Raw genomic sequence first — 20,284 nt, forward strand, 5'->3', positions numbered from 1 at the left:
AGAAGGTCTCTGTGTTCACCTGACAGCCACACAATAACAGACTGGGATAATGCTCTTTCTGGGATCCCAGAGCAGAGCAGCCCATGATTTTCAAGCAAGGATCTTGCTGCTGAGACTCAGTAGAGCATCCCAGGAGAAAGAACTTGCAGTGTAAATTTGGAGCAACACTGTTGAAGTCAGCAGAGTGACTCCAGATACACTGTGGTGTCTCAGAGGTCCAAAGCAGCTATTTTTGATGGCAACGAAAAGGGGACCTTTTCTTTCCAGGCCTGAATCTCTCCTGAGATGTGCCAAGTCTGTCATTGCAGTGTCATTGCTTCCAGTGAGGTTGTATTACTACTACTGGGAGCAATAAATCACTGACTGGCTTTGGTGGTAATCTGAGGACAGGATTTGATGCCACTTTGATGTCACCTGGGATCCATGTCAACAGCAAATGCTCTTTTACCAGAGCAATGATTATTGGGCTCTATGTAAGAAGCTGCTCAGAAAAAAGAAATTGTAAATTTGGCTACACCAAAAACATTCTTTCAGTATTATGTCAATCATAGTAAAAACACCAAATATCTGTCTCTAGAGATTTGAAAATCATTAAAAGTCATCATCTAAACAACACATTTTGGATCTTTAGCCTTGCAGCTGCCCAAAATCAAACTCTTGGGTTTTTTGGAAGTTGTTTGGATTCCTGCTGAAATTCTTAATAATTCCTAAACTATGCAATTTGAGAGGAAATAGAAGAGAACCATGCTATTGAACATGTATTCATTTGGCATGTGGGCAGTGCCATTGCCTTCTGCAGGACTGTGCCCATGGACAGGGGCAGGAGGATTGGCTCTGTTGTCTTCTACTCTCTGCTTTGATCCTGCAAGTGCACTGTCTGCCAAGGTCACATCAGGCTGCAAAGGCACTCTGTGTAACTCTGTATGATCTGTGTCTATCCTTTATTTATTCAAAATGCGTTTGCCTCTACAATTTAATCTGCTGTTCTCTCCCTCCCCTTCCTCTTGGTGAAGTCTAATTACAGTTTTATTCCAGGTCCATCTGGTTCTTAATGATGCTGGACATCACCGCTGAATTCATTCTAATATTTGTTGTGTATTTCTAGGCTGGACGCTGAATAATAATATTCTCTGAATTTGCTTTTGCTCCTGTTTGCTTCCTCCCTGTTGTAGCTAATTGTGTAGTTATGTGTAGCCATGGGATGGTTGCTCCTTCCAGTGTAGATCTACTAAGAGAGTTGCCTGTTTCAGGCTGCGGAATAAAGGTGTTTTATTCTGGTTTTGAGGGGAAGATTTCAAAGTCCTCTCTACCAGCTCCCTTCACTGGCGTGGAACCAGCTGGGCAGTGGCTTTTTCTGCTTCATATTTTCTTTTTTTTTTTTTTCCCTGCCCAAAGTGTAATGTTGTTCATAAATGTGAGTCTGAAAGTCTCATGGAGGCAGTGTTTCAGCAGATAAAAAGACACTTTTTGCCAGTGCCTGCTCCACGTGATGGTTGAACCCACAGTAATCTGAGGTTCCCAAGCCTGACTTTGTACAGTGCCAGTACTGGGATAAGTTGTTTTTTTTGGTTTTTTTTTCTTTCTTGTCTTTAATTTTTTTTTCTTTTCTCCTTTTTGCTTTCTGCAACACTGCCTGGGAACACAGGCTCACACTTTACCCATGACCTGACTCTTGGACTAAGAATAGCAGTCACAGTGCAGCTTGGGTTCAGTCTCACAGGAGACAAGCTGCAGCTGGGAAACAGGGAGGTCAGGTTAGCCCATGCTCACAAAACCAAACACATGAAAGGAGCACGGAGGATTTTGTATGATTGCCTCCTTTTAAGACTGCAGAACAAGGGCAAGAGATGGCACAGGTGCTCAGTGAGCCAAGATGAATTTTCTTTGCTCATGACATTGACTTGTAGAGGAAGTTTACGTACAGAGGTTCATCTCCTAGGCTGAACAGGACCTTCTCCAAAAGGGTCCTGTGTCCTTGCAGCTTATCCACCAAAAAACTATGCAGGATAAGGACAGTAAGCAGTGCTGATTAGCATCTCCTGAGCTCTGCTTAGGACAGTGAGATGTTTGGGGTAGCCCCTGAAGTGATCAGCTATCACTTGTCCTGGACAGCCAAGGTGACAGTGCTGCAGTGGCACTGTCTTTGGCAGGAGTGAGCAGCAGGTCTGGCTCTGAGCAATGCTAAAGCTAACTTTGCTCCTGTTCTTCCCCTTCCTGCTGGGACAAGCCAGGCTACATTCACAACTCCATTTTGTGGTGCAGGTGTGCTTTCAGAGTAACAGAGATACCAGTCCTGCTCTGTATGATTGAGACAGGACCTAAAGCATTACTGAAAGAAACTGAGAGGTGAGATTTAGATAGAACATCCCCAGCTTGACTGTGCCCTTTCCTCCATGGCACAGCAGCCAGCTATTCCCTGTGCCAGCACAGAGCACTACAGCTGGAACATGGACTGGAGGATTGATATTGACAGTGGGGAGCCATTTTTTTGAGGAAACCACGTTACGCTATTCCTGTACTCTCCCCCCTAAGTCAAATGGGAAGGTGCTGCACTGCCAGGAATGGAGATGTCTGGAGGAGCTGGTCCTGCAAGCCCCATTCCTGCCAGCGGCCACGCTCAAAATGATCTGTGTGACTTCCCTTCATCCCCCGTCTCAGAGTTGGAGGGGAGGGGTGGCTTCTCTGGAATAGCATGAGCTGAAGAGGGGCTGCTCACACAAGTCAGGGAACCCAGGCCTAGGTTACAGCTTGAGACACAACAAGTAGACTTAAGAGGAAAACCCCTTGATGTGTCAGGGCAGAAATTCTAATGGTAATTTTGAACTGTTTTTGTCTGTCTAACATTCCTTTTTAATCCCCATCCTGCCTGCCCCTTCCTTATGTAGGGTTACTTTAGTGATCCTTGGAATGTTTTTGACTTCCTCATCGTAATTGGCAGCATTATAGACGTCATTCTCAGTGAAACTAATGTGAGTATTACTCTACCCTCCCCAGGATACCACCACCTCCTCCTCCTCTGCTGTTCCTTCTCTCTTTCTCTCTTTTTTTCTCTCTCTTTTTGTTTTCTGGTTTTTTTCCCCTCTAGTCATGCTTTTATTGAACTTGCCGTCGTCCTTCTCCTTCTCCCAGGGAAAAAAAAAGGAGGGGGGGAAATGCCTCCTTCTTTTTCACTTGTCATAGCTGGCCCCAAGGCTGTGACTGGTGAAAGCGCACAGAGTTTGGGGTGTGTGTGCTTTTTTTCCCTCCAAAAGGTAGACATGCTTGAGTGTAACTTTCTGACTAACCAGGCTTTTGTTGATACCCTCCATCATGTGAAACGTTACAGAGGTTTGAGCAACCAATACTGTAGAGTGGTAAGAGACTATTTAATATGCCCACATAACCTCTTTCTTTTCTTATTTTTTTCCTCTTCTCTCCCTCTTTCATGCTTTTGTTTTCTTTTTATTTTCATTTTATTTTATTTTACTTTTTTACTTTTTTCCCCTCTTTTCTCCCTTTCCCTCTTTCTCTCCCTTCTCTCTCTTTTTCATTCTTTCTTCCTCTTCCTCCTTTCCTCTCTCTCTCTCTCTCTCTCTCTCTCTCTCTCTCTCTCTCTCTCTCTCTCCTTGGCTTCTCTGCCACATGCAGCACTATTTCTGTGATGCATGGAATACATTTGACGCCTTGATTGTTGTGGGTAGCATTGTTGATATAGCAATCACCGAGGTGAACGTAAGTAGCTGGCGTCTGTCCATGATCGTGCCTGCTCTAACATTCGTCTTTCCCGGGTTCTTTTTTTTTTTTCCCTCCCCCTTCCTCCTTTTTTTGAGTTTATTTTCAGATTTTTTTGTTTTGTTTTGTTTCAAAGCTCTTTTTCTCTCTTTTTTTTTTTTTCATTTTATTTGGTTTGGTTTTATTCTGTTTGAATTTTTTTTTGGAACGACTTAAAGGACTTTTTGACTGTTGCATCATTTTCTTCCCTCCATAATCCGCCTGGCATGAATTAAACTGTATAGCAGGAAAAGCGATGGGAAACGTGGAGTGTAAGTGAAAAAGCTCTTTGTGCCATGGGAAGCTGCTCGAACAGGACTTTGGTCTGCCCAGTGTTATGCTGTGCTTCCCATGGCAGCTCAATCCTCTCCACCCCACAGAGAGATAAAGGTCAGTTCTTTCGAGGTGGAACTGAGGGAACCAAAACAGGAATCCTCCCTGTGCCTCCTCACTCAGGCTTCCTCCAAAAGAAATAAAGACCAAATTGTCTCTGTCTAGAGGAACCTGCTCCTAATGTTCCATTTCAAATGAGAAAATAATAATAAACAAAGGTAGATAAAATAAAAATAAAGCAGAAATCACAAAGAAAAACAAAGCACCAGAGTGCCAACCCCCCCTTTTTTTTTTTTGTTTGTTTGCAACCTGATTTGCTCCATCTCTCAAATTGCACCAGCCCAACTGGCACTGATTGGCCCCCCTCGTGCCCATCTCAGCAGAGAGGTGAAGGATTGAGTGAGCCATGGAGACTGAAATGAGCATCTGGTGTGCAGGAAACAAATCACACCAGTCATTTTTTTTTCCCTGTGTCTCTTTTTTTGGAGGTAGATGGATATAGAATTGTAGGATAAATGGACAAAGGACAGGCAGGAAACAGATTTCCAAAACAAAGACTATGATGGGTTTATGAGCATGGACAAGAATTACACTGAAAAGTCCAGCTTATAAAAGCCAGGAAAATAGAAAGTTTGAAATGAAGTTGCTGTAAATATGTTAAAGAATAGAAAATCAGTCGTGAATTTTCAAAATTGTGTGGCTGTTGAATAAACATTCCATCTTGGAATTGTGTGTTGTAAAGGCAACCCATTGCAAGCAGAGAAGTGACAGCATAGTTTTCACTCAGTGCTGTGTTTACATAAAAATAATCAGGCAGCATTTTGAAAAATAAAAATGCCTTACTTGAAAGTTTCCGCAAAAAATATTTTCGTATCTTGGTTCTAGTTTAATTTCTGTTCAACTTTTTTCTGTTTTTCTTTTTTTCCTTTTTATTTTATAATTCCAAAACAAGAATATTTAATCAAGCTGTAACATTTTGATTTTGAATAAATGAATTTTTATTTTTTTAAGCTAGTTTATTTTCCTTGTCTTTTGAAAGAATGGAAAATAGTTTTTAACTAAAAAGTAACTTTTATTTTGCATCTCTTAAAAGTCCTCCTTTCTGGACACAATAAGTTGCTTACAACATTTCCCACAGAATGTTGTAAACAATTTTGGTTACCCTTTTACTAGGTAGATATTAGTCTGACGTTGTAGAGGGATGCTACAATGAGGCTGAAGTTGTTAATTTTTAAGAGTGAAATTAAAACCTTTTCTCTGCCACACTTGTCACAAGTAAACTAAGTAGGGAACCTGGCAATAGCCTTCAGATTGTGGAAAAGTTCAGTTCTCATCCATAGAGAGAGAACTGTATATGGCACTGGAGGGAATAAGCACAGTTAACTGGAAATGAATTATATTAAACATCAATAAGACTTCCCTGACTGATGTATTTGAATCCAAACAAAAGTCTTCTGAGCAGAAAGGAAGGAAATCCTTTTGTTTTGGTACATAAATAGTCAGAAATCCTAGACTGCCAGAAAATCCAACGGGTCTTTTTGAAGAAATTCAGATTCATCTCCTCATTAATTTCCACTGTCTGAGAGGAAGAGAGTCACAGCCAGGTGACCTCTTGCTGCTGGTGGTGAGGGATGCTCCCCTCCCAGGCGCCCTGGACACGTCTGTGACAGGGCAATGAATTGCTATTTGGAGGTGCCCACCGGTGACTGGTGAGCGTCTAGGTTTGTTAGGTTTGTCTAGACACCCGGCTCGCAGACATCAAATTTAAGCAGTATAAATCACATTCATTCTCAGCATCTTGTTGAGACAGTCATGTCTGCTGATGATTGTTGTGATCTTCAGTCTCCAGGGCTGTCCGTGCTGGTGTGTTTAATTGCCAGCGACAAGGCTCTGTCTCAATTCAAGTTTTTGTCAGGCAAGCCCAGAATCCAGTTTTCAGTTACAGAAGCTTATGAAAAATGAGGGCATGCCTCTGTCCACCCAACCAGCACCTGTCTTAGGTGAGGAGGCAGCAGGGTTGGCCCTGACTCTTTTAGTAAGGGCTGTGAAGAGCATTGTGTGATGGTCCCTCTGTTTCCTCTAAAGAATCCTTTCCTTCTATACAGTTTTACAGATCTCTGCACACATCTTTTTGTTACTTGGCATGTTTAAACCCTCTCTTTTTATCTAGGCAAGTCCTTTGCTACTAGTTTCTAATGTTTGTTACTAAAAACTTGCACAACCTTTTGATGCACTGATAAATAAGCGGCAGCTATGGATTGAGTTTGTTCTGAAATGTTCTGAAATCCCTTTGCACTTATAACCCTTAATTGAATAAGAGAATGTTTTGTATGTTGGTTTGTCCTGTCAGATTCCCTCCCTGCTAGCAGCACTTGATATGTTACATCTGTAGAAAATGGGCTTGGAAGTAGCAGCCCATCTTGGACGGACGGTTGTCATCTTGCCAAGCAGTGCGAGGCAGTTTATCAGACACACTTCTCCCGTCTCCTCAGGGGCTTGTTGCTTCCTTGCTGTCTGTGGCTTTGAGCAAGCCCTGCCCTGTGTTTCTGTACACTGTCTTGTCTTTTTCCGAGAGACCTGGGGTCTGAAAAGGACAGAAACAATAAACCCTAAAATGCCAACCAGCTCCACTAGCAGGAGATGTTTAGACTGGTCAGGTGCAGGTAAAATATTTCTGCTTAACTCCTTGGAAGCTGCAGAGTGCTTGTGGTAGGATCTTGGAAGGTGCTGCTCTTGGAGTGAAGGGTCAGTTCTTACTGTCAGGGTCAGTTAGAAGGGAAGATGGAGACTCCTGGCCCAGGTCAGTGTGACCTGCAGCCATGGACACATAAGCTTGAAATCTGTGAGGTTCACCACACGTTTGCACTCAGGGGAAGCAAACCCAGCAGGCACTGAGATGTAGTCGTGAGGAGAGCCCTGACTGACTGACAGCCTCCACGGTGTGTGTGTGTGTGTGTGTGTATAGGTATGTGCTAGCTCTTGTTTGTGAAGTTCCCCATGTTCTGGTTTGTCTTTCATTTTTTCTTTTGACATTTATTTTTGTTTCTTGAAAAGGAATTTCCCAGACCAAAACCTTCGTTAAGATATATGTGAGTGTGCATGGGTGGGTCTTGGTGTGTGCACTCCATTAATGGTGCTCCATGTCCCTGAGCGTGTTTGGATGCCTGTATGGGCTACAAATCCACAGGAGGGTGTCCAGACATAAATCCATGTGTGGGGGGGAAAGGAGTGTGAATGCAAGCACAAGTATTTCACGTGTATTTCTGCAGTGAATGGCTGTTGATGGATTCAGAGGTTGCTGGGTGTGTAACTGACTGTCTCACTGTGAGAGCTGGACCTGGTTATGGATGAGTGTGCCTGGGAGCTTCCTGAACGCAGGAATGTTCCCCTGCATGCCCGTGGGTGAGTGTGCACGTGCATGCCCAGCTCAGCAGACGTTCATTGGCATGGCCGTGCATTCCAAAATAGTGGGAAGCCGTGTGCTTGCGAGGTAGACCCCCCTCAGAATTTCTGGGGAAACCTTCACCTAAAACACCTCCATGGAGGGGAAATATGTCAAGCAACAAGTCCAATCATGTTGGGCCCTCTTGCTTCCTGCAACCTGGGAACATCTCCCAGGTCCCCCTAAGGAGCTGCACAGACACACAGAGGCATCTCACACAACTGAGGAAGTGCAAAGAATCTGGTGGGTTTAAAAAATTCAGGGTGGCACAGTTTTTGCCAAATTCACCTTTAAATTGCATCACTCTGACGCTGCATTTTCAGAGCTTTCCTCTCAGTGACTGCTGTACAACTAACTTTCTAGCCACAAAATGAAGCATATTTTTTTATTCCCCCCCCCCCAAAAAAAAAAAAGTTTTTTAAATATTTAGTGTTTCAGTGTGGGGGCACTCTTATGCCACTTCTTAAGTAACTAAAGGGGAAGGAAAGGACTTTTTAATCTTTCGTAAAAAAAGAACTTCCAAGGCAGAGACCACCTCTACCATGTGTCAGCTAACTTCATGACAAAGAATGACTTTTGGAGAGTAAGATGAAAAATGGTATAATGTATGAGGCCTGTGGATTATATTCCTTGGACTTTTATTAGATTCCTGTACCTCAGTCTTCCCATCAGTGAAGACTGTTATTATTCCTTATGTTAAAAAAGTATTGTTATTAGAGTTTACAAAACCCTTAAGCTCCTTAGAAGAAAATGTTAAGGTGGTAAAAAATTATTACTCTCTATTATAATTGGAAATAAATCTTACAGGAGTTGAAAGAAACCAGCAGGTTTGAACTATATCATCCCAGAAGTAGCTCCAAGCACAGAGTAGCAGTTCCTTCCTTTCCACATCAGCAGACACAGCCTGGAGCTGAGTACTGTAGAGGTAACTAACAGTCTGCTGTCCCTTCCTCCAGGCAAAGAAAGTTTCTCATTATTGTTTGTTGCTCTGTATCAAATGGGAAAATCAAGCTCAATTTGTGCTGCGCCACAGTGCCCAAAGTAATGAAAGGAACACAGTCAGACCCTGAGTCACTGGGAAAGCTGTTCATGTGACCTCCTTCCCCTTGGTTGGAGAGGAAAACTGACTTTTCCTTGTTCCACAGGGTCCTTTTTCCTTCATCCTTTCCCCTGCCAGTGTCAGACCAAAGAGACTGCACGGCTCAGTCCTCATTTGGCAGCAAAGCAGTGCTCCTAGCAGTGCCCACTGAGCTGGAGGAGCCTCTGGGGGTTGCTCCTCCAGCTGCAGAGGGCAGCTCATGGCCTGCAGGTGTGTGAGACTTCCAGAGGCATGTCCAGGTGGGAGCACCTGTGTCCCCAGAGCAGCACAGAGACAGTGGGGGTGTCGAGTGTTTGATTCCATCTGTCTGTCTGGAAAGGCTGTCAGGGAGGGAGGGTTTGTGCCTGCCTGTGGGCCTGTCTCTGAGGGCTTCTGCTGGTGCCTCTGAGCACGTCTGCATGTGCAGGTGCCTCTGTGTTTGCCAGCTGTGCTTGGGGGTGCATGAGGATGACTGAGAAAACCGTCTGGACGGGTGTCCACCCTGCCTGTCCATTCAGTGCCGCAGCTGCACAGTGTCTGAGTGTGTCTGTGACCCCTGCAGGAGGCACAGGGCAGGAGGAGTTACCCAGCACAGGTACACAAGGATGCAGCAGATGTGATGAGCCAGGGGGCGAGCATGGTTACAAGATGAGAACTGTCAGGGGTAGAGAACCAGTGACTTGAGGGCTTTTGTGAAATAATGCGATCTTTCCGTGCATAAAATGCCCTCCTGTTGTAGCAGCACACATTTCCCTAAGAGTGAACATTGCGAGTGGTTTGAGGGTTGATGGAAATGGTGGGTTTTAATGGGGGAGATGGTAGGAGGGGAGTGCAGTGTTGTGTGTGGGCATCTGGACTTGGGTGCCTCAGGAAGTAGCCCCCCTGTGAAGAAGGTTAGGAAAACACAATCCCCATCTTGGTGTATTACTTCCCTAAAAAATGTTGGTCGGGTCTGTTTTGCCCCATCCTTATGGGTAATGGTTTGATGTTTGTCCATCAGGTGTTCAGGAGAGCTGAGTACTTTATGCCTCGCACTTCTGGAAAGTTTTCCAAATTCTGTTGAGTAGTCAGCAGAGGGTTGCAGCTTGATTGACTCCTGAGTGCAGTAAGGCCAGAGAAATACCAAAGCATTGAGCTCCCAAGACTTGGAGACTTGTGCAGTGATTTCTCATTTAGTCTGTTTTATTTCTGATGTAAAGCAACTGAGGCTTAAACCAGGCGCATGAGGCCTTTTTTTACAATCATCTTGCTTTTGGTGTCAAGAGGCTTCATATTATTTGCCATGGGCTCCTGCTCCCATTCTTTAGAATATCTGAAAGCCTATACCTAAATCTCCCTTTCACCCTCTCCTGCACTCCTCCCTTTTAACCCACACCCTGCCTTTCTTCCTTTTCTCCCTCGCTTTCCTCTCCCCGGTCTCCAGCCACACTAAATGCCATGAGCTCATTTTCCCTCTCGACCAAAGTGTCTGAAGGCAGAGAACCAGTGGCTGAAATCCTGCAGTCCTCGTTCAGGCGCCGCCGCCTGCGCAAGGACTGCAGCGCTCGGCCCTGCCACACAGTCCTGGGCACACACCCCTCCAAGGGAGCAAGGATTGCGGGAAGGACGACATGCATCCAGCCTGCACCTCACTTGGGACTGCCATTCATATCTGTCGCTGTGTCTGTCTGTCTGTCTGTCTCTCTCTGCCTGTCTGGTTCTCTCCGCTTCCACGCCCTTTGCTGCTCAGATTTTGGCCGTCAGCTGCTGCCACCGGACGCAAATCTTTGCAATTCCCACAACTTGCAAGCTCGTTTACCCAAACCTTCCGGAAGAGGCAGAAAACATCTCCCCCCCAACTCCTTCCTCTCCCTCTCAAATGCCATCTGGGTAGCAGAGGCCTCCAAATTATGTAGCAAAGGGCTGGAGAAGCACAGTGGCTTCTTTTGACATCTTGTGTTGTCACACCCTTACTGCTGCCATCCCAGAAGTTGTCCGTAGTCCTGAGCTCTCCCTGTGTGCGTGTCTATGTATGTATATATGACTTGTTTTCTTTTTGGAAAAGCCACTGATAAGATTGATGCTGGGTGGGGGAGGGTGGATTTAGTTTGCCTTTTTGGTTTGTTTGGTTTTTTTGGTTTTTTTTTTTTTTTTTTTTTTAATCTGGTGGTGTTTTTATCACTGAAATAATTCAGGTAACACACCACGGTGGCCCCAGCTGTAGGAAGCCACGTTGAAGCATGGTTGTGAGCTGTAGCAGTGGCAAGAGCTTTGTTTTGCCTTTGAAGAACATCAGGAGAGCTGCCCTGGATTCTTCCACAGATTAGGATTAGATCAATTTGAATTTGATCACCTCCCATGCTTAATCAACAATTTTAGTGCATGTTTTTCACCCTGTATTGGTGAGAAAGAAGTATGGTATGACTATCCAACCACAACCATGTTTGAACAGGGTTATTTTTGGCTTTATTTATGTATATATTTGTCATGATAATGGGGCCTCTTTTTTTTTTTTTTTAATTTTAATCTCTTGTCTTTAAAATGTTGGTATTTTGAGTGCATTTCCAGAGTTCATAATGTGATTTGCTCTTTAAAAGAGGTGATTTTGGTAACTGCACAACCTTTTCTGTATGGAAATCTATATGAAATATGGACAATCAGAAAAAAAGTATGTATTTTCTGCAAAAGAAGGGGATAGTAAATGCAAATTACTCCTTCCTCAGTTTACCTGAGTATTTGAGCTGTTGCTAGCAGCACTAGCACCATAAGAAGAAGGCATGTAGTTCCCACTTTGAAAGACTCTTCATACCACCCAATTTTAAGGATGTACCTCAATATTGTGATTTCCACAAAATTGTTATACTTGGCTTCTGACATTATTCCAGGCCCACGGAAAAATCAGAATGTATTTTAATGCAGGAAAGACTTAAGAGTAGCATAAAAATAAATTTGCCTTACTGGAAAAATTTAACCACAAACATTCTCGTTAATTAAAATAGGAGAAACCGAAGATAAAGACTCCAGGAGAACAAATTTTTAGAAGCTAAATGTGAAAGCAGCAAAAAAAGAAAATTAGACAGCCCTATGATTGTAAGACCTGATACATAAACCTGTCTGGAGTCCTTCTGAATGAAAATGTTTAAAATGGTGGCCCACAACATCTCACTGACTGCCCTGAGGAGTGAATTGTGCTTTTAATTAGTGCAGGCTTGCACATACCCAAAACCTTGCTGGGTCTTAAGGCCTTTAGAGCAGGAGTCCTGTTTTCTTATTTGACTGTAAATTATTGTTACAATAACAGTAACAGCTAATAGTAGGAACACAAAGAACCACAGACCTTGTCCTGTGTTGGTTCAATAGTAAAAATAAGTGTATGACATCTTCATTTCAGTACAAAGAGCTCTTTAAAAAGCCTATATCCACATTTTCTGACCAGTATTTAATTTTACTTGTCATTTTTCTATCACAGTACTTTGAAGAAAAAACTCATTACAATATTCTGGCATCAACATCTGTGATATATTACAGTTATATTTCATTTTCCTTTTAATTCCAATGTGTTTTTCCACAAAGCTAGTTAAAACACTCAAATTAAAAAGAGCTACCCCAAGCTGATTATTTTTTCCATTGGCTTGCTAGCCAGGATAAATCATTCCTTTTGCCTAGCAGAAGTTTCTTTTAACTTTCCCTGAACTCTAATAGAGATTGTATCTTTATATGAATCCACAGGAAAGTCTCTTGATTTTTTCTTGACTCTTGATTCCTTAGATCATCTCTAAATATATTAATGTTAATGATCTCTAAGCACTCTAAGTTAGATCGTCAAAAAGGTGCTCAGGTGAGTTCAAATCCAGCTGGTTCTGTCATCTTAGGCAATTCCCTGAAGCAGTGAAAGATGTTTCTGGCATTTAATTCTCTTTTTTCTCAGACCTACCTTGCTGAGAATGCCCAAGGAATTTTCCAGTGTCGCTGCTCTCCATGCACAGGCTGCAGTAACAGAGAGGGCACCAACCCCTGCATTTCACTCACTCAGTTTTGCTTCAAAAGCTCCTGTTCTTCATGCAAATCACAAGAGCTTTTAGTATTGGTGCTACAAGACCTCACTGCGTGCACCATCTTGTACAAATTTAGAGAAATTCTAACTCATCCCAGGCTGCACTGCCAGTTGCAATGAAAGCAACGGAGGTGATGGAAGAAGAGAAGACACAACACAAAGCTTTTTTTATTTGTTTTCCTCTTTAACATCCTCTTCTCCCCCATCTTCTTTTCCCCAGTGATTTTCTCTCAATTTTGCTGAAATCCTGGGCAGCAGACATTTGCAGCAAGGCAGTAGGAGGTTCCCCTCTATTTTGTGTAGCAGTAGATTTTCCTCTCTGTCTTCAGCCAAGATCCCATCAGTCCAGGGAAAGAGCTGCACCCTTTGGTGAGGGTTTTTGCACGAGGCACTGGGCAGCCTTTCAGCATGGTGATGGCACCAGTCTGCAAACCCAAATGTACAGACCTCCCTTCAAATACACATCCAGTTGTGGGGACTTGGCTGCTCACCCAGATTTGTAATCAAAGGTAAACACATATAAATTAATTTTACCCTTTCTAATATAGTCCATATGGCACCCTCATTTAGCTCTTGCCTTGCTTCCTCTACATTCTCATGCACCACCCAGGCAAACACAAGAGGGGTGGTTCTTTTATTATTTCTTAATAGACATCTGGTTTTTGAATGGTTGTGCTCTTACCTTCGCTCCCTGATCTGTTCTTTGTGGAGACTGTCTGGCACAGCATGCCAACAAAACCACTTCTGCTTCATCTATCTTCCCAGGCTTCTGCTAAATGGGACCCATTCCCTGCTGCAGCCAGATGACCAAGCTGTGGGGACTGGAATCAGCTTATGGTCAGCTGATTGATGGCCAAAAAATGTGACTTGGCTCTAATTGGTGTTGCAGAGTAATGGGACATCCCAGCTGGTCACACCCCAGTTGTTCTCTCCAACTCCATTCTGAAGCTCTGAGGCACCAGCCAGCAGTGCTGCCTGCTGAGCCTTGTCTGAGTGGCTGGGAGAAAATCTCCTTCATCCAAAGCCAGACATCATTATATAAGATGAATAGACATGAAGGCAAAGATGCCTTAGCTGTAAAGAAACACCTGTTAATAGGAAAACATCAAAACAAATTGATGTTTAAAGACAGGGAATTTGAGACTCAACTGTTTGACCATACTTGAACACGGTAAATCACACACAGTGAGCATTACATATCATCTAAACTGTCCCTACCCTTGTTGGTCTTTTTTTTTTTTTACTAAACAATTCATCAAATCAGTAATAATTTATTCTTGGAAAGATGTGTAGAACAAGAAAATTTTGCCCAGTAGCTTTGTAAGATCTATTCCCAGTCTCCATATGACCACTTCTAATGTTTTCTGATAATGCCTGTGATTGGCATTTCAAATCCCAGACTGACACGTACAGACTTTATTGTATCCCATAATATCATGTGGAAATCCAATGAGTCTGTAGGCTGGTTTTTTCCTAGGAAACGTTCTGCATCAACATTAAATAACTTTCTAATTTAAAAGGCAACGAAAAGACACAGACTGGGAATTAAATACTAGCTGCTACAAATCTCAGATGAAAATGGTGCATAACAATCTCTCTCTCTGGGCTGCTGGTATCTCTGGATAGCCTCCCTTGAGCAAAGATTAATTACACAAAACTGACAGGGGCTGATAGTTCACCTACAGTCATCCAGAGCCTCTTGCAATCCACAGACCTATTGCTTTGAAACAAAGGTGGATTGGGTTTCCTCCTGCTTCCACCAGCATGTGCATTTTCTTTAAAAGCCTCCATCAGAGCACAAGATGGCTCACCCATCTTCACACTATCCCAGAGCCTTTGTGCTTCCCAAAGGATGGGTCCTGGCAACACTGCATGTGGAATCTTTCAGCTGGTAGCCTACCTGCCTCCCTTCCCAGGAAAACCTGCTCCTTGTCCAGTGCTCTCTGGCTCCAATAGTCCCCAGATTTATACTGAGGAGTGGGGATTTTGCTGCACACCACAGGCCTCCTTCCAACCTTAACACCCCCCGTGTAATCAGGACTTGTACAGTACAACAAAGATGCTACTGAAGCTTCCTTCTGGATTCACGTGCTGCTGGAACCCTACAAGGCCCAAAGGTCCCCCTCCTCCTTTCAGCCTGAGGCTGACCAGAGAAACCCCAGAAATACCCAGTACTATACAAGTTTCACTGTTCTTCATTTTTCCTTCTTCCTTGTCCTTTTCCCACACCATGAAATCCCATCAGCTAATTCAGAAATAACTAACAAATATCTGCAGAAGTGCTCAAACATCCAATGCAGAGAAGACAAACACAGCCATGGCAGCAGAAGGACTCCTCTGGGAGTTTGCTTCATTCCTCACAGTCTGCAGGGAAGAAGGAGCCTGTAGATGTCAGTCACCCTCTCAGTACCAATGGAGCATTGCAAGGTGTTGGACACAAAGTTCCTGCCTATCAGTGGCTCACGAAGTTCATCTCAGAGAAGAGCTCTGTTGCCATTCTCATTTCCAAGGCAGGCTGTGGGATGCTACAAGAAATGGAAAAATCCGTTCTTACACAGTGCACAACAAAGTCATTTGGACTGGTGTGGATGTTTTGGACAGCCTTTTTCTTCTATTTTATTTTGACTTCAAAATCGGTGTCATGGTCTCAGTACACAAGAGCCTGAGCAGGCCAAGTGTGTCAGAGAACATCTCCCAGCTTGCAGCCCTCCACAGCAGCTGTGCTTTCACAACACTGCTGCAGATAAGAAGTCAAGATGATGGATTTATTTGGGTGTTTGGGATGGGACAACTGGATTTGAAAATAACTGTTACTCAGAATGAAAACCAGATGCAGGCTGTGCTCCTTTTGGAAAACCTGTTCCACAGGTTTCTCTCCCTCTTCCCTCCCAGACAATGAAAAAAAAAAAAAAAAGAAAAAAAGGGGGAAGAGAATAATGAACAATGTAATTCAGAACATAAATCTCTCTAAAGAGGTGGAGGAAAAGAAGACTGCCCTTTCCAGCACAGTGATAAATACACTGCTGAGTTTGATGTTTAAAAGCCATGTTAACTTTGCCTTAGGAAATGCAGTGAAGCACATTGGACTGCTCAGGAGCAGAAATTAGGACACTGTTGGCATGGATGGTAATCAAAGTGAGGAAAGCTGGAAAGCTAAATTCTCACTCTTGCTCTCTCTCCATCTTGCTCAGTGGCCTGTTCTGTTCCCAAGGTCATCCCCCTCAGGCTGCTCCAGGCTGGGACAGACTGATCATCTCCTTTGGGAGCCATTGCCTTGTGAATCAAGAACTGGTCAAAGGAAAAGCCAAGTTTAATGAAGAAAAGTTCATCACACATGGCTCCTGGCAGAGACGTTCAAATCAGCAAAACCTCTCCTCTCTTACTCAAACAGAAGATCCTCAAAGTCACTCCACCTGTAAAACAAAAAGTCCTGCACACATGTAGCCTTTCAAAAATTATTTTCATGGCTCAATTCATCTTTAGCATCTCCTCATCCAGATGTTCTAGGGCTTCTTTTGGCTGCCTGTCCCAAAGAACACAAATGAGGAAACACAGGCAAGCTGCACCTGCCTCTCTGAGTCAGACCCGTAGCTGTACCTGAAGATGAGCACTGCATCTCTGATAGTGGTTACTACCTGCTTCTTTCTCAGGAGCCCCCCAGGCTTGATTACCATAAGCCTTGATTTCCCAGAGCTAATGAGAAGGATTATTAAAACATCTTTAAAATTAAGAATAATTTGCATAGATACACTTTACCAATTGCTCTGCTTTTCTGAAAGTTGTGGGAAAAAATAGAGCTTTTAGCTGTGTGAAAAAGCAGCCCTTTCATTACTTGTCCTCTAATTGTCAATCTAGGGTAATCTGCATAACCAAATAAAAGCAATTGACTTTCCTTATATTTACCTTAAGGCCTTAAGCACTTGGAACCATAAGACTTCTGTCTGGCAATTTTGTGGAGATATATATATATATATATATATAGATATATATATACACATATATATATCTATATATATATACACATATATATATCTATATATATATATATGAAATTAATAATCTATATATATATAATATATATATATATATATATATATATATGAAATTAATTAATAAGCTATTCAAATTGGTATGATTTGCATATTAGAAGCTAATTAGAAAAGCAAGCTCCAGAATTTCAAAATCTTAGAATACATAGGAAATGAAGGGGAAAAAATGATAGCTGCAGGACTCATTTGCTTAAGAAGTTACCTTGCCCTTATTAACTGTATTCAAAACAGGTTTTTGTTGCCTGGGGATATGGTAATGTTTCCCCAGAGGTCTGAGATCATGTGGAATCAGTGAAGTATAAATGCATATATATTGCATTTGGATGAGCTGACACTTGGTGTCTCTTGGCCCCCATGAGTTAAGGCAGGCAGAAATGCAATAGCAAACCTCATTGCAGATGTCACATTTTCCCTGACTCCCCTCATTGCAAGAAATGAAATTTTAACTCCCTGCTGCAGGAGAGTTCAGTCTCCTCTGCAGAGCTGTCTGAGCATCAGCATGTTATATTGCACTGGAACGCCCTCAGAGCTTTTTCCAGGGAAATCCACAAGGTGTTCATCAAGGTGTGATGCAGTAAAGGCAGCATCACACTCCTCAAGTCCCTGTTTTCCTGGAAGATGGTGCCCTTTTCTAATAGGCATTAAATGATCCAAAAAAGCCTCTAGTGCTTCACCCAGATTAGAGCTCGATTTTTTTGTTTCCAAAAGCCCCTTGTAACATTTTTTTCTGTTTTAAAATAGAAGGAAAATTTAAAGTTGAAAAACTTTCAGTAAAAGATCATTTCTATTGAAATAATCAAGATTCAAGACATATGCTTAAGTAAAGTAAAAGCAGTTTAATCTGGCATTGATTTTTTTTTCTCAGTTATATATATGATTTATAATGGAAATGTAAACCAAATTAAAATGTGTGAGGACAAAATGTGAGATTTCAACCTTACATTTCTGAAATGCCTGTTTCAGAATTGGCATGTTTCGACAGAACATTTGACTTTCGGCATCAGCATTCTTCTAACAGAAAATATTTTTGCAGGGGAAAAAAAAAAAAGAATTTTGGCTAGTTTTATTCAAAATGTTCCCAGAAATTTTCAAAGAGCTCTATACTTAAAGGAAGAATGCACAATTTGAGAAGATTTTCTGATTTATTATTGTGGGTTGTTTTTTTGGGTTTGTTTTTTTTTTTTGTTTTTGTTTTTTTTTGGGGGGGGGGATGTTCCCCTGCTAATAATTTGATTTCACTGTAAGGTTGTGGGAATTTACAATTATGCCTTCTGTAATCCAGTAGTATTCCCTGTCAGAGAAATACCAGGTACGTTTCTGCCTGGCCTCATAATAACCTCACATACTTTTGGTGGCTGGTGGGTTATCTCCAGGGCTCTTGTGATCAAAGCCTCAGACAGCAGTGGCAGACAGATGGCTCTGGAAGGGGCTGTGGTAACTCCCCAGTGCAATGGCAGACGATCACCTGCCAGCAGTCAGGTTGATTTGAAGCCCTGACTTTTTCCAGCTCTCCACAAAGACTTGTGCAACTCAGCCTCCTGAGGTCACTTCAGATTTTTGACACTACAAATACAAGAGGATGTCTAGTGTCTTCTTTTACCATGTCTCTACAGCAAAGATAACTTCTAAACCTCTTTTTTTTCCCATACCTTGGTAAATTCTTGTTCTTCTTGAAACTCACAAGCTTGCAGATCCCATCTGAGTGTAACCACATGGGAAGGAAACATCTCCAGAAGAGCAGTGGGGTTTATCATTGCCAAATGGGTACTCTTAATTCTCCTCCACATCTAACCTATGGCTTTGATGAGTTCATTTCCCCAGAACGTCTCTTGCCACACGTCACCTTGTGTCCAAAGTCACAGATGCAGCATGGCTGAAGTAGGACTCTTGGAGGAGACCTCTATGTACAACGACCTTGATCTAGAAAAGGCTGATATCCTACAAGTGCAAAGGAATACAGCACTTCAGCCCGCTCAGGCGAGCTCTGCAGAGCAGATTCTCAGAGGCACCCTTCCTGCAGTGAGGAGAAAAAAGCAAGAAGTGAACATGTATCATGTATTCCTGGTCATGGGACAAGGCTGACAGGCCAAGTTTCCAACAGATATGGCATCTTCACTGGTAACTTTTCACTCTCCAAATTCAACAACAGCCAAGGAAATACCTTAGCAGACATCCATCAGCAGCAACCAGCTGCTCTGAGTGGGCTCCTAGAAGCTTCATCCATGAGCCACAGTTTCCTCAGCGGAGAAAGGCCATTACAGGTCGTTTGTCACAAAAGGCAGCCTAAGCATCTGACCACTCGTTCTCCTGAGAAATATGAAGCTACTCTGTCATATTGTGGTGCCAGCACTCAAACACACATTCCCTCTCATCTCTTCTAACCTAGGGCTATCAGGCATAACTAGAAGGCTGCAGTTGTACCTCTGCATTGACTGAGACAATTCTAGTGAAGCAATTATAACATTGTGCATTCAGCTGCTTAAATGCTCTCCACAACACAAAGGTTGAATTATCTCTTGCAAAAAAGGGATTCCTCCCTACGAATGAAAGTGTTGTTGGAAAGTAAAAAGCTATCAGCAAGGAAGTTTTGCTCCTCAAACACTGGGGAAAAGATCAGTTTGGACTTCCTAGCAAAGGCTAGATCCTCTCCAAGGGAGTTGAACTCATCTTCAGTGTGTTCTGTGGTGTAAAAGAATTGCTACCATCAGCACTGGGAATGCTGCCTGCCTGTCCTGTCATCTCAGTGCAGTCAGGCTTCAACAGCTACCAAACAGCTACTGATACTTACCCAGCAGTGGAGGAGCCTCCGTGGTTATATGGATTTAATACATACTGTACAGATCTAATGAAGCTCCCTTTCAGGCATTTCCAGGTGCTGCTTCTCTGGAGAGCCATTACAGCTGTCAGCAAACCAGCCAAAAGGAGCTCAAACCTCCCAACATGGTCCTCTGTCTCCAGTGTTCCACAAGGATGAGGTGGGATTAATATCTCTTCTTGGGAGTTTCCTACTGAAACTTTCATTTGAATCTGCCTATTAACACACTTCCTTGTTTTCTTCCAAATCTTTATCCATAAGATATTCTAAGACATGGATATTTCAGGGAACTTTGATACTACTGTAACTATACAAAGCCTTTTAGCTCATATTTTTGCTGCTGTCTTTACAGGTCTGAAAAGCCACATCATCCCTTCTTAGAATTTCAGAATTTCATGGATTGCATTACAGCATAAATATCCTACTAATATTGACTCTGTTACATACTGCTCTTGAAAGATTGAGACTGGTTCTCCTGGAGTGCAAATTTTATCCTCTCCTGGCTTCCAAAGCACAACCCATTAGATACTTCTTCCTTGGTTTGATGGCAGTATCAGACCCCAAGTTTGATTTGTGAGACATTATGGAGGTTCAACCTGGAGGGGTTGTGCTCTTCACAAGTAGTTCCCAGTAAGCCTCGCTCCCACCTACCCAGGCAGAGCACGATTACCAGGAAGACAGTTACCTTATCCAGGGCTGTGGTCTCTGAGATTTTAAGTATCTCTCCATTGAATAAACCTGGCTTCTCTCCCAGAGACTTCCTTACCTGGGATCCTGACTTCAT

At 42.9% G+C, this 20,284-nt stretch overlaps 1 protein-coding gene across 37 annotated transcripts in view; it reads left to right on the forward strand.

Moving 5' to 3' along the window:
• Window positions 1-20,284, forward strand: part of CACNA1C (calcium voltage-gated channel subunit alpha1 C) — a 457,310-nt gene that overhangs the window by 401,352 nt on the left and 35,674 nt on the right. For 16 of the 37 annotated variants that reach the window (XM_068191795.1, XM_068191793.1, XM_068191810.1 and 13 more), the window contains 2 exons: window positions 2,886-2,969; window positions 3,628-3,711. The exons of 1 other annotated variant lie outside the window; for it this stretch is intronic. In XM_068191795.1, the coding sequence (XP_068047896.1) occupies window positions 2,886-2,969; window positions 3,628-3,711 (168 nt within the window). The remainder of the gene's footprint in view (window positions 1-2,885; window positions 2,970-3,627; window positions 3,712-20,284) is intronic. 20 more of the 37 variants (XM_068191807.1, XM_068191826.1, XM_068191804.1 and 17 more) reach the window with 2 other exon arrangements.

This window comes from Anomalospiza imberbis, chromosome 5, assembly GCF_031753505.1.
Source record: "Anomalospiza imberbis isolate Cuckoo-Finch-1a 21T00152 chromosome 5, ASM3175350v1, whole genome shotgun sequence".
Taxonomy (NCBI): Eukaryota; Metazoa; Chordata; class Aves; order Passeriformes; family Viduidae; genus Anomalospiza; species Anomalospiza imberbis.